Here is a 15,106-nt window from a genome sequence, read left to right as displayed (position 1 = left end):
ATAATATCACTTATCGCAATAATTTCTGGGACAATTAATCGCCCAGCAAAATGTGTTATCGTGACAGGCCTAACACTGATATATTTACCTCCTTGTCATAAAAGACTTAGGGCTAGATCCACAAAGAATGGATTGCACGGTGCTAGTTGCACCCTACTTACAGATTGAAACTTTTATTAACAGATTGTAGAATGGGTAGAATACAGTAAGGCTCAATACGCACAATTGTTAAGGGGATGCAGACCAGAGAAAGACTTTTGTCTTGTTTACACCAGGGTCCCCCATGTTCAATTTATAATGAATTTTAAGTAGGGTGCAACTAGCACCGTGCAATCCATTCTTTGTGGATCTAGCCCTTAATGTTTGATCTGTTAATGGTACTGTTAATAATGTTTGCATGTTTGAGGACCAGAATCACTCTATTCTTTTGTCTGCAGAGTGGGGAAGCACGAAGACTGGGGAGCAGGAGCAGCTGATAGTGACATCTCTGAACTGTGTCCTGCTGGTCCCGCGCTACATCCCCCAGGAACAGCGCTTTGACGTGCGAGTACTGGTAAGGACCTTGTTACAAAGAATAGGCAGACCTCTGTGTGCGTGATAAGAAAATAAAAGGTGAACACTGTATGGTGAGGTGAAAACTAAAAAGATCCCACAATGGCACCTGGTCACTGTTCGTACCTGTATACCGGGCGACAGTGGCTTGGGAAGTAGAGCAGTCGTCTGGCAATCCGGATGTTCCCGGTTCGATTCCCGCTCCTCCTCGATGTGTCCTTGAGCAAGACACTTAACCCCTAATTGCTCCCGATGAGCAGGTTGGCACCTTGCATGGTTGCCTCCGCCGTCGGTGTGTGAATGTGAGTGAATGGGTAAAATGTGAGTAACAAATTGTAAAGCACTTTGGATAAAAGCGCTATATAAAAAAGCAGCCATTTACCATTAATACCACTGTTCGTGCCTGTGTACAGGGCTCCAGACTAACTTTTTACATTGGTTGCACCAGTCCGCCTAACTTTAAAAATGTTCATTTCACCAGCACATAATTTAGGTGCATCCAAAAATGTTTACCGCGCCTTTTGCCGCTGCAATATTACATTTTAAGCTTTACCTTTACCACTGCCTTTTTTGTCAGTTCCCATACACATTAGTAATTTCTTAAGATGTTATGTAAATGATGGTAAACAGGAATAATACGGGTACAAGCTAGGGCTGAGCCCAAACGTTTGAACGTTCGGATCTTCAGTCGTTCATTACGTTGGCATTCGAATTCTAAATCAACGTTCAAATTTTTTATTTTTAATAATCTTTTTTTTTATTCATTTATTTATTTTTTTATATACATTTCTTTTATATATTCTTTCATTCTGAATTTAAACCAATGGGGTTTTTCTTCAGTTGCAGATAAAGATTAGGCTACACTAATATTATAGTATTAAAACTGATTAGTTATATTCATTAAAGAAAGTTGATTTAATAAAAGAAAAAGACTCATTTAATCAGATTAATGACTTTATTCAAATTGAGGATTTAGTTTGAGGATATTTATTTATAAAAAAAAAATTGCGGTTTACTTTATTATTATTAACACTTTGGTTGCCTAAGGTTAAATTAATGATATACCATAGATTGCCAGCGCTATTTGTCTATGGAGAAAGTCCCATTCTTTGCAGGGCTATAACTTTTTAAATTCTATTGCTACATTGCCATTATTAGGGCCCATTCAAAGTCCTATATGTATTGTTCATTGTGTAGCAACGTTAAACTTTTTCATTCACATATTCATAGTAAAGTATGGTCTAATGTATAAGTATGTTTTCATCTCTTTCTGCAGCTTTCTCCAGAACGTGATATATAGCCCCAAATGCATTATATTGATGATGAAATACAGTTTGATGGCAATCAGCGCGATATAAAAAATTCCAACTAGACGTACTTCTAGAAGTTACTACACGTCATCTGATGTTGACCGGATGGGCGAGGGGGCGTTTATAATTCCGTGGGCAGCGTTATACCAATCATCTAATGTGGGTCAAATGTTGATAATATCAGTTATTATCGAAGACGGTAACGTTACACGCTGAAACTCACCCCAGTCTCCGCGCGCCGTTGGGCGATCATCGTCGAGTAGAAATTTTATCATTATGGGATATATTATTACCCGGTCCATCTCCAGCTTGTATAATGGTATATACGTCCAAATCATGTTGTTTATCGAGTTATTGGCAATCGATCGCTATGTAGTGTGACGAGCTAGAGTGCCGGAACCTATCCCGAGTGGCCGGAAGCAATACGGACATCTAGCACAACCTCTACTGCGCTTCCTGTTAAGCGGTTGCGCGATCGGCCACCAGATGGCGCTCCTGAACCGCCAGAGAGCTCAGTGGGTCCTGCTGGTGTATCTCAGGCCAGCGGAGGGACATTATGAATCCGATCGCAGATTTTTGAAATATTGATATAAAGACGACGTACAGCGTCCCCCGGCAACTTTAGCATGGCCAGCAAAGACGTCTAAAGACGGCTCCCGGCAGTCAAAGTGTTAACTCATTCTGCGCCAATGACGAAAAAAGTCGGGTTTTAATCGTTATTTCTTTTATTAGCTATATCCATAAATGTTTCATCCATCCAGCCTGATGTTATCGTTGGGAATGGGTCTGAGCTCGCAACGGGCAAATACCGCAGCCTACGCCTTCCAGCCGGTATTGCACTCCATTTGAAACGATGTAGTTTGTTTTCTGGGCCGAGCTGAGCCGTGCGGGCATGGTTTAAATACTCCGGCAGGACGAGCGTTTACAACGATACATCTACGAGGCTGCCCCCCCCCCCTCCTTCATGCAATGCCGGAAAACGTGGGACGGACCTCCGCGACCAGTATTTGGAATGGCGATCAGATAATTGGATTATTTTTTTTGCATTACATCAGAGACGAGGTAAGAACACTATCCAATCTTGCGTTGATCTGATATTTCTTTCTCCCGCGATCGAAGCTGTCTGTGTGGACTGTGTGTGGCTGTTTACCGTTGGTGGCAGGAGGGGGGGGGGGGGGGAGCGCCGCGCTCCAGGGCCCATTTCATTCTTGCATGAGGAAGGATAATAACGATAATCTAGCGTTGATTTTAGGAAGATTCGATAATCGGGCGAAAAATGCCATCGTAATAAGTGGATTTCACTAAAGGGCTATTATCGCATCTTTTCCTGGGATTACTAAGAATCACCCAAACTATACTCGTATTCAAAACGGTATAAAACCTAAATGTACGGATGAAAAAAACAATCTGTTTTTTGCATGTTGACCAGAAGCAACTCACTGACAATCTACGGTGTTATTAGATCCATAGCTATAATATAAAATATATTTTGAGCACTTGCAAGTTTCGCCGTCTCCCCATTGACTTACAGCAATGGCGTTCTACCCAGAAGGTAGACCGCGACCCCTGGCGCTCAATGAGTTAAAAACGAAGGTTTGAACATCCGTTCGAAAAACCCTGACGAAGTTCGAAACCCAAAAACGGGCTTCGGGGACAGCCCTAGTACAAGCACAGCAACATTTTTCTTTACAAAAAAAATCTCTATAGTTCTCTTCATTTTAATTAAATTACGAGCTTGTAGCTACTAAGTGAACTTGTGGTGTCGCTCAATGAGGAGTGGGCACGGTTTCAGGTTTCACAGTTGCACATGGCTATTTTGTTTACCCCGTCATTCAGCAAATAAGAATGTCAGGGTGATGATCAGCACCAATCAAAGGCAGAGTGGAGCGGGTCTTTGCAGAATGCACATGGCCATGGGGGAAAAAGACACTACACATACACACTAGGGGTGTAACGGTACACAAAAACCACGGTTCAGTACGTACCTCTGTTTTTCAGTATGGGTTTTCGGTACAGTGGGAGAAAGTTTGGCTTTCCATGTTCCACTCAGGGGTGATGTAGTGTGCTGTTACTGTTACTGTTACTGTAAAAAAAAAAATGTGTGAAAAAAAACGTCGGCCTGAATGCGCTGCTTGACAGATGGGAGACACGCGACACCATTGAGCTGAACAACGTGTAATAATAAAATACTCGAGTAATAATGAACAACAACAACCATACGACAGTTTTGCACTCTGTTTTATAACTTTATTGTAAATTAGCAACATTACCTCAGGGTAAAACGTTATTGAATGGAGAAAAAAGCTTCATGCAGGTCCCGTTTCATATCATTAATTTGATCTCAGAGAGACAGCCCCTTCCACCTCACGCACGAGAGGGAGAGAGAGTGTGTGTGTTCACTATGAGGCTATGCTAAATTACAGGTAAGCTCTGTGTTGTGCGTGGGTTGAACGAACACCTGCCACTTTGCGCAAATTATATTTTGGGAAGGGGTGAACTTGGGAGTTTTGAATAAAATTCTGCACACAAAAAAAAGTTCTGCACGTGCGTCCATTAACGTATCGTTGCATTCGTTCGGTACACAGCGCTGGAATCTGAGGTGCACCGGTGCGACAAGGGAAAATATTCAGTCGCACTGCACTGATTTTTGGGTGCACAGTGGGACCAAAACAGTCACTCTGTAGCCCTGTGCGTACCACTGTTCGTCATACCTGTGTACCACTGTTCGTACCTGCGTACCACTGTTCCTACCTGCGTACCACTGTTCCTACCTGCGTACCACTGTTCCTACCTGCGTACCACTGTACCTGCGTACCACTGTTCGTACCTGCGTACCACTGTTCGTACCTGCGTACCACTGTTCGTACCTGCGTACCACTGTTCGTACCTGCGTACCACTGTTCGTACCTGTGTACCACTGTTCGTACCTGCGTACCACTGTTCGTACCTGTGTACCACTGTTCGTACCTGTGTACCACTGTTCGTACCTGTGTACCACTGTTCCTACCTGTGTACCACTGTTCTGTTCCTACCTACCTGCGTACCACTGTTTGTACCTGTGAACCACTGTTCCCAGTGTTCTTACTTGTTCTGTCCTCTTCGTCAGGGCCTGGGTCTCATCATCAACCTGGTGGAGTACAGCGCCAGGAACCGTCACTGTTTGGTGGACATGGAGTATGCCGTAGAAACATGCATGGAAGACAGCCTGGTCCAGCCCACTGACCCAGAACCAGTCTCCGAGACGGGGGGAGAGTCTGTACCACCGTGCCCAGCTGAGGCACAGGGAGACGGGGCTGACGGCAAGGCAAAGTCCTCCGGTGCCCTGGTTGCTTTGGTGAAGGTAGGAGATGTGCCTTACTAAATTAATTGGTATTTCAACACACAGAAAAAAACTATTCTTGGCTGTAGGAGATGGAAATGTTTTTAATAATCTTTGGAGAGATACATCCATCATGGTACCGCTGTGCATTGTTATTGCTGCTGCCATGCTTTTTAAGATGTGTTCTAAAAATGTATTTCCCTCCACAGAGTAATCGTTCACTAATCCAAGTACATCATGCGATCAATCGATCTGGGAAAAACATAAAAATTCCCACCCCTAGTAGGAGAACCCCCCGCCCCTCTATTTTCTGTTGTAATTTAAATGTGAACAGTTAGTCATAAGTTGATCATAAATAAGTACTGGTTATCCCAGCATGCTGAACGGTATTATTTCTCAATTTGCAAATATAATGCTCCATCTGAAAGATGTTTTAAGATCGTCCCATCATTCTGCAAGTCTGTATGTGGTGGCACTACATACAGCAACACTAATCAAATGCAGACATAATTGTTGATTGTATAATGATCAGGAATGTGGTTGAGACTAATGCAACACAATCTTCTATGATGTCTAACTCACCAAAACGCAGAATGCATTCATTGCTCTAATGTGGGGTATGTTTCGGGTCTTTTCCCTGGAACTCGTCATTGAGTGCGTCCAGTTCTGCCGTTAGGTCTGTCAGAAACCCCATCATCTGACCGTTCATTGTGCTTCTCGTTCCCTGTTGACAGAAAACGATATCTCAGGCAGCAAGTCAACAAATCGCTGCAGCAATTTGCCGCAACTCAACCACTGTACATCAGCATGGAGAAGTGGGTCTCCATAAGTGGCATCAAGCTCATCCAATAACACCTTGCATAATTGGTACTGGAACGCTTTTGCCCGAATCGAGTTTCAGTTTGACCACCAGATGCATCATAGTGATAATTCACAGGGTCGGGAAAATCTGGGTCATTATGGCACTATATACGGTGCCTGGCCAGGCCCCATCAGTAGTAATTGCCACCAGTTTATGAATGGGGATTTAATTTTTACCGGCATATTTTTTTAACTCATTGTAAATATCCTCTCCTCTCGTTCTCTCCATTTTAAGTGCAAAAGAGTGAGGAAGTCCTCCTTTGTTGTAGAGTCCTGGAAAGTCAAATGCAACAAGTTGAGCCGTGTCCATTACATCCTGGGATTCATCAAACCGTAGTGAGAAATATTCACAGCGCGGCGAGTCCTTAACACTTGTCGATTCACGTCCTCCGACAGTGACTCAACCCTCGTCACTATTGCGGGGCCAAGAGATTCACCAGAGTTAATTTCTGAAGTCCTTGAAAACAGTCTCTGCGGTAATGGCCATCGTCTCCTTGACTAAAGTGCAGTCTGTAAAAGGCTTCTTGTGTTTTTAGCCAAAGGGTCACTCACACTAAATAATGCTTCAGTAGCAACCTTATTTTTAGAAGCAGGCTTTGTGAAAAGCGATTGCTGAGCCCTTTAACTGATTTCAGCTCGTTAACTTTCCTTGTACGGATGCGCTCTTTTGTGGGGGGAAGCTGTCATTGAATTACCGGTGGTTGGTGTTGTGGTGTCACTCTAGATTTCCTCTTTTAGAGGGCACTTGTGTTTTTACGCACACCATACATACACACTTGTCTTTCACCAAGGTAAAAAAAAATAAAAAATCTGCCATGCTAGCTAGCTACCTCACATGCCATCACCAGTAAGTGTCCTATATTGCAAGACGTTTGGAACAGTTAATTACGGGTGCTCTCCTCTTATCTCATTGGTCACTTTAATGCAGCTGAGGAAAAAACAGTAGCTGGATCACTAGAGAGAGAAAGAGAGAGGCTGAACATTAATCGGGCATAATTTATTTGTATTTATTCTATTTTCGGGAGCTAAAGGGAAAGTCAAAGAGCTGCCATCGACGGGTTGGTGACCACTAGGGCTGACCTTCGGTTTTCTTTTTGCAATTCGAAGCTTCGCGGCTGAGATTCTATTTTACGGTAATTCGAAGCTTCAAAATAAAAAAAAACATCATTATTTTTTTGTTTTGTTTAATGTTGTAGGACTTGTACAGCACTTTGTTCAACTTTGTCAGTGCTGTAATGTTTAAATCTTTTTAAATCTTAGACAAACGAAACACTTTGTTTTCATTAAATATTGTAAGCCGTCATTTGAGGCTTTATAAAAGCAGCACAACACAAATCTGCCAGTGCCTAGTCCGACCTCATCTTAAATGACAAACGGCATTGCTTGTTGTAGTTAACAAATAGAGGCAGAGTTGATTTTGCAAAGAATTTATTTTTTTTATTTTTTGTGAATTTTATTTTCATATTCGAATCCCATGCCGAACGAATCTTCGAAGTATTTAAGACAGCCCTAGTGACCACTGAGCTAATGCATAAGTCAGGAAAAAAGTAATAAGTATGAGATTCATCATTTTATAGAACATGTGGTCAAAAGCATAAAAAGACGTCTTCTAGCTGGAGACACAAAGCGATTAATAACCTGTATGCTGAGCAATAGAGAAGTCGGCACTCCAACAAGAAGATTTATCCAGATGAATAGGTCAGACCGTCAGCCCAAAAGCAGCCTGCACACTAGGCTATGACTGTCAAGTGCTCCATATACTGTCCGGGTGGGCCCTACACTTCCACACTTCTGAGTTCCACCTTACGCCTTTTTTACCCATTCCATCAACATTACGTTAGAAAAAGTTATTTGACATTTGTGAAATCGTTCGCATTGCGATGCCTATAAGAATGCACTTTCCCCCCACCCCTACTTGTCAGTCCACTCCACTGTCCACTCCTTTACTCATCTTCCTCCCCTCCAGATAAGTTTGTTCCTGTGTGTGATAGGTTTGTCTCTGTCCGGCTACCCTCTCTAGGAATTCCTGGAGAGAGAGCGTGCTGCCATCCGGGCCGAGGCCAAGACCGATGACCTTATCAGCGAGGCGCCCAAACCAGCACTGGACCAGAGCGGCGAGTGGCAAGAGACGTCGGGCGAGATCCAGTGGGTGGCCGCCGAAACCAACGACAACCAGAATGAGAAGGAGAAGGAGGAGGAGAAGAAGAAAGAGGAGGAAGATGAAGAGTGGGACCTCAATAAAGGTAAAGCGGTTTGAGGGTTCTGGGGCCGTGTACTGAGGATTTTAATTCATTGCTAGTCATACGGAAACTGCTCTGAGGACAAGTGTGATCTGAGGACAAATGTAATTGTTTGTCTCCTAGAAGTTAGCACAATGTTAGACTATATATGAGACTATCTTTATCCTAGTCCTCACTCTGTCAACACGGTTGTCTCTTCACATACATAACCGACAGTTACATCCTCATACTGTCAACACGGTTGTCTCTTCACATACATAACTGACAGTTACATCCTCATACTGTCAACACTGTGATTGGTTGTCTGAATATGCCCCCAGCGCATCGCTCTGAAAAGTTCAGAAAGTTTCAACTTTAAACGCTGGGTGCGGCCGCACAAAAGCGCTGAAAAAAGAAGCCGACTGCAGCGCATTTCCTATAGGCGGCCGCATACGCTCCCTCCCCATTGGGATACATTGAAAAAAGACGCTTGCGCCCAGAAATATGAGGCGGGTGGATCCGGGCCCTAAAGCAGCATTTTTCCATTTCAAGCTGTTTTGGGCTGCGCTCCGCCCATACTCGCAAAGCGCTTTGAGTGACAGTCACCCACAGTCTGCACTGGCAGACAGAGAGACGTAGAGAGATTGAGGGTAGAGCTGCCGCGGTATTGATATTTTCCTTACCGCACAAATTTGCGAAATATTTCCTACCGCCGCGGTTATTACCGCACAGTGCGCAAAAAAAAAAAAAAAAAATTGAATGAATTTTTTTTTTTAGTAGTAGTCTACTCTTTATAGCATATAGCCTGCCTCTAGTCTAATGGCGCTTTTCCACTGCATAGTACCTACTCGACTCGACCCGCCTTAGGTACCTGGTACTTCGTTCCTTTTCCACTGCAGCCAGGTACTACTCCGTTTGCACTGAAAGCTCCGTGGGCATAGCCATGTCCGAGGGCTTGCAGCAAGCCAGAGTTTAACACAGTTACAATCAATCAATCAATCAATCAATCAATAACAACATTAACCAGACTCTCGTTGTGTCTATTGTGCTAAAGCTAACGTTACCTCATTGTGTCTATTCTACCAAGCAACCCGGGTTTAACGTTACCTCTCGTGTATATCTGCTGACGTTAGTATTAGGCTAATAACAACAACAAACTTAACACATCAGCGATCTTGTTGTGACACTAAACTCTCCGCTCGGTGGTAAATTGGGTTGATGTCGGTTTTGTTTCATCAATAAATGAGGCAGAATACACAGTGAATCCATCCTTTTCTGTTTATTACACTTGGTGCTGTCGCAAACAAATCCTGAATGAAATACATCCTTAGCGAGGCAGTAAAGATGGCGGCTTTCTGTTTTTGTTCAGAGACTCCAACGTGTGACGCGTCTCTCTTCTGACCAATCAGTGGTCTGCAATGTTTCACATGACTTTTCTGGTACCACTTCTACCCAATAGGGTCGCTTGGAACCGAGTAGGGTATATCTGCAGAGCCGCAAGTCCAACGTCTGGGAGCTACTTTATTATTATAAAAAAAAAACAGCGGTGATGCGGTATTCAGCCCAACTCTGCGGTGGGCGTGATGCAACAGCGATACCGCGGTAATGCGGTTATCGCGGCAGCTCTAACTGAGGGGGATACTAATCGCGGGGTGCATTAATCCCACAGGAAAATGCATTGGTAACTTGTTTCAAATGACAACTATATACCCCTGTGAATATTATTGCACGGATCGGAATACGGGCGCGCACAATGATATTTTGCAGCAGGTTGAAGATATGCGAGTGCTCCCTGCGTGTGTGTGTTTCCCTGCGCGCGCGGTCGGGAGTGTGTGTGGGGTGCTCCGTGTCCCTCTCTCTCTCTGTCTGTCTCTCTCTCGCTCGCTCATTCTCTGCTCTCTCTGTCGGCACCCGCGCCACGTCAACCCGTTTGAGGAAGTGTCAGTATTTCCACTCGCTCTGTTGTTGAGTGCGCTACAACCATAGAGGGGGTGTTAGTTATGCAGATCAGCAGCACCTACTGACGCCAGGGAGTGAGTCAAATCAGAATGGTTCAGTGAGGGAGGATCTCGTGAACTCGAGACTGGACTGATGAGCCAAAATGAGAATTAGAGACACGGACCCCATTGATACAACCCCACATTGCTAGAAAACAATGCTAAACACTGGAAAAGGCCATTTATAAGACATGGGACCTTTAATGTGCCTTTTCAACAACGGCCTGTTTCTCACTCACACAATTCTTTTTATTTTATTTTTTTATTGATCTTTTTCCCCCTCCTTTTTCCTCCGATTTTCTCCCATCCCAATGTTAGTCGTTATGCCAATTCCCAATCCCCTTCCTGGTCGCTGCGCACTTACTCCCCACAGTCGGTCTGGGAGAGTGGAGGCTATCACGTGCTTCCTCCGACACACGTCTAGCCAATCAACCGCTTTTTTTCACCTGGCAGCGCGGACTCTCACTGAGAGGGCGTAGCGTGTGGGAGGACCACACTATCCCCCTCGAGTCCTATCCACGCTGAGCAGGCGCCCCGACCGAACTGTAGGAGTCGCTGTTTACAACGACCCGGACCCACCCCTCCAGCTTTCCCACCCTCTAATACTGCCAATTGTATTAGTGTGAACGGCCAGCCAAGCTGGTGACAACGCCGGGAGCTGGATTCGAACAGGCGAATCCAGCGTCTCCGGCGTTGGTGACGAACGCAATCTCCGCTACGCCACCTGACCGCCCCACTCACACAATTCTAAACAAAACTGCCTCTCAGATGGTTGTCCCCTGAGGCAAACTCCTTCTCTTTGGCATGTTCCTGGGCAAATGTTATTTTATTAGTATCTATAGTAGTATCAATAGTGTTGGTAGGAATCTTTGCCTAATGTGATGTTGACACACTCTCCTCCTGTGTGTGTGTGTGTGTGTGTGTGTGTGTGTGTGTGTGTGTGTGTGTATATGACAGCTTTGCAGCATGCTGGGAAGCACATGGAGGACAGCATCGTTGCCTCCTACATCGCCTTGCTGCTCGGTTGTCTCTGCCAGGGCAGTCAGGTGAGACTAACACACACACACACACACACACACAGATATCTTCCCGGGAGATTTTTAAATACTACCTACCATAGGTAATTTTTACGCTGTGAATCCTGAAATCCAAACTCCGGAAACTAGATAAATATCCGTGCAGTATTGCCGTCCATAGTACTGACACATGTTCACCTAATGCTGTACTGAATGACTTCCATGTTGTTTTGTGGGGTAGTCATTTTGATGTCTGCTCATCCTCCTCCCTCCACCTCTCTACAGGTCAATGTTACTACTGTGAGGGAACAATTACCTAAAGGAGACTTCTCCCTCATGACAGAAATGCTGAAGAAGTTCTTGAACTTCATGAACCTCACCGTGAGTATGCCCGTTTGTCCAGACACTGTTTGGTCCACATACACTGCTTGTCCACATACACTTGCATTGATAGCATTATATTGCATTGCATTGTTTTAGGTCTGGGTGATGTGAAAATGTAAAATATCACAAAGGACTAAAGGATGTTAGATAATTCCAATGCTGTATTGTGTTGAGCTGCATGATAATGTAATGTGATATTAAACAGTTTTCAGTTGATGCAGTCATTCATTTAGACGACAACATTGTGTATTACGATTCACGATGTAACCCTTCCCCCCCAAATACAATACAATGCAATACAAGCTGACAATAAATTATCAATATCAGTGTTTTGCCCTAATGGTTTTTGATGTTAAGATAGCAGGAAGGCCTACACTTGGAAATGCAATCTGGAATACAAATGTTATTAGAATGTTCATGCAAAATAAAGCTTTTTATTTCTGTATTCTGAAATTGACATGATGGAGAAGCACACAACTGAAGTGGCTTTCAAGAGCAATATATATGATAAGTTTACCACGTATCTCCGCTTATATGCCTTTTTGAAAAAGCCTTGAAAACTTGCCAAAGACTATAGTGCCTGACTGAGGAGTTAAACATGGTGTTTAATATCTCTCTCGCTCCCTAGCTGTCTATATATATCTCTGTCTATCTCTCTATTCCGTCTCTGTCTAGCTGTCTATATCTACCCCCTCTTTCTCTAGCTGTCTATATCTCTGTCTATCTCTCTACCCCCTCTGTCTCTAGCTCTCCTATCTAGCGTGCAAGCTCTGGCACAACCACTAACTTGCTCTCTCTCTCTCTCTATCTATCTATCTCTCTCACTCATGCTCTCTCTTTCTCCCCCCCCACAGTGTGCAGTGGGCACCACAGGACAGAAGTCCATCACTCGGGTCATCGACTACCTAGAGCACCTTTAACAAACAGCTCGGACAGCTCATTCACATTCTTGACTGCACAGTCTGGGGGATTCTGGCCAAAACCCGGCAGGCCCCTGCAGGAGCATCAAGGGGTCACTGAAATCCAAAAACGGTGCCCCTTTGGTTTCAACCTGTGATCACTCTATTACAAGCTACACGTTGAGGCATACACTGAAGTGTGTATACACACACACACAATCTCACAGACACACCGTATCTGAAGCATCAGGAGCACAGTCTGAACCAAAGCCATGCTAGCGAATGCAGACATACAGCATCCATCGATCCGTTCCATTTAAAAATAATCACACACACACTGGTGAATAACCTTGGAAAGTTCTGGAGTCGTCCTCAGGTCACCAGGGATCAGGCAGAAGAGATGGGTGCGACGGGAGACTGAATCTTAATAGTCATACCAGTAGAAGGTCGAAAATGGAAAGACGCAAGATCACAAGTCAGGAAGTTTCTGAAGGTCAAGTTTATTTTTTTTTGAGACCCTGACAAGATATTCAGCCACTGAAGCGTCTCCGAGTCCTCCACGCCACAGGGCTAAATTTCTGGTCACAAAAGCGAAAGGCCTGGTCGAATTATGAACATTAATGAATGGATTTGTCTGGATAATTTCATTCTATCTGTCCTTGTTGTGACCAAGGGTGAAACCATTGGTTAGTCACGAAAACATGAGTCATTTTCATGGCATTTTGAATGATGTCTCTATGTTGGAAGAAGGTGACATCTCTTGTGTGCAACAGTAGGAATTCATAAATCTATTTAGCTACACATTTTGCTATTGGCTTGAAATGGCTGAGGGAAAGGGAAAATGTTTAAGCTTTCGTTTTGATTTTATGCGCATTGTGCCCATTATCGTTGTAAGCTGTGCAAGGTAGCAAATCACAAGATAGGAATATTCTGAGATGTTTTTAGAGGATTTTTGTTTCACTATGAGGCCATGTTTTTTTTTCTCCTTTTTCCTAATTATGAATTTATTTTGAAGAATTCAGCGGGTCTGCATGACAACTAATGTCAGGTTTTTAATTTTATTGATAATGGCACTTGAACATTAAATGCTATTATGAATTTATGAATGTTTTGCTCCTTGCCCTTTATCAATTGGAATATTTCTGAATATAAATTAAATTTCTATAATTCTACATTGTCATTTTGAATTTAACGTTTTTCTTTTTTTTGTATGACTGATGTGATAATTGCTCAAAATTGAGATTTGTGTTTATTTTGGAATTAGAAGTAATGAAGTGATTTCTGATGATTTTTCTAGTGGTTTTACGTATTTATTTGAATGGTTTTTGTTTCCTTGGTAAATGCAAGGTGTTTACCCGATGTGACATGCCACTCTTGGTCTGATGATTTCATATTCCCTCAATATAATGCATCGCACGTGACACCGCTCAGTGGCTGGACTTGCTAGAGTTCCCCCCATTCTCTCTGTTTGGCCTGATGTGACTCGTTGAAACGGCATAACAAAACCGTTGGCAATATTATCTTAGGAACTATGAAATGCACCGCCTCTGCGCTACATCAGCGGGCGTAAGCACTAGCGGGGTTCTGTGGGTTTCTTTTATGTGTCCGGCCACATCTTGGCAGTGTCTTCCTCCCTCCTGCTAACTTCTAAGGTATCATGATGTCAGAGAAACCCCATGAAGTTCCCATTCACCTTCCCATAGTGGTGTTGTTTAGTGGTTGAACCCGAACCCTTTTGTCTGTTTAAACCAACAATGTCCTATGCTCCTGTACGATCACTGATTGAATGACAGCCATACCTATATAAGCAGATTACGTTTGTTTGATCTGGTCTGTAGTGCCGCGGTGAACACACTGTACTGTGTTTTACTGCAACAAAAACAAGAAATTACTTTGCAAATCTGGTCTGAAAATGGAATTTTAGAATGTAAATACTACTGTACATAGCGATTAACATGACGTTTAGAATGCTTAGACTACTTTTTTCCGAAGCTGATATTTTTATTTTATACAATATTTCTCAGTTGTCATTTGAAAAATAAAATCATGCAGGAAGAAAAAAAAAAGTTTGTACCAGTTTCAAGGACAATGTCTTTGTTTACGTGTAAATAGTTCTATCTCGAATAAAAAAACAAAGTTGCTACTTTCAGTACACTCCTCCTGTTGCTCTGTTGTTGTTCACAGAAATCGGTTCATTTACTGATAACCTGATTGATCGGGCTTAATGGATTCAGTGCTACAGTAGGTGGAACACTTAATTATTTATATATTGGTATTCATACAAGTAGCAGCCATTGAAATACGCTTGCAGGGTTCCCACTCGTCCTGGAAAAGCTGAACATTCAAAGACTAGATTTCCAGTCATGGAAAACCTGGAAAATACTTAATTACTCAAATTATTATTTAAATACTTTTTATTGTTTTTTTAAGGTTCAACAACAACATTATATACATACATACAATACATGACTACATATAACCACACAATACCTAAAATAAATGAAAAATACAGTAAACAAAAAGAGAAAAATAAAAGTAGTAATAATAAA

General features: G+C 43.1%; 1 protein-coding gene across 1 annotated transcript in view; it reads left to right on the top strand.

Annotated features, from left to right (window-relative positions):
• The window catches only part of wapla (WAPL cohesin release factor a), a 68,835-nt gene extending 54,129 nt beyond the window's left edge, over positions 1-14,706 (top strand). Inside the window, exons 15-20 of the mRNA XM_084321342.1 lie at positions 438-553; positions 4,969-5,202; positions 8,063-8,285; positions 11,216-11,304; positions 11,560-11,655; positions 12,513-14,706. Of these exons, the coding sequence (XP_084177468.1) occupies positions 438-553; positions 4,969-5,202; positions 8,063-8,285; positions 11,216-11,304; positions 11,560-11,655; positions 12,513-12,578 (824 nt within the window). The 3' untranslated portion in view covers positions 12,579-14,706. The remainder of the gene's footprint in view (positions 1-437; positions 554-4,968; positions 5,203-8,062; positions 8,286-11,215; positions 11,305-11,559; positions 11,656-12,512) is intronic.
• The last annotated feature ends 400 nt before the right edge of the window (positions 14,707-15,106 follow it).

This window comes from Notolepis coatsorum, assembly GCF_963971535.1.
Source record: "Notolepis coatsorum genome assembly, chromosome: 9".
Lineage (NCBI taxonomy): Eukaryota > Metazoa > Chordata > Actinopteri > Aulopiformes > Paralepididae > Notolepis > Notolepis coatsorum.
This window is presented reverse-complemented; position numbering and strand designations above follow the sequence as displayed.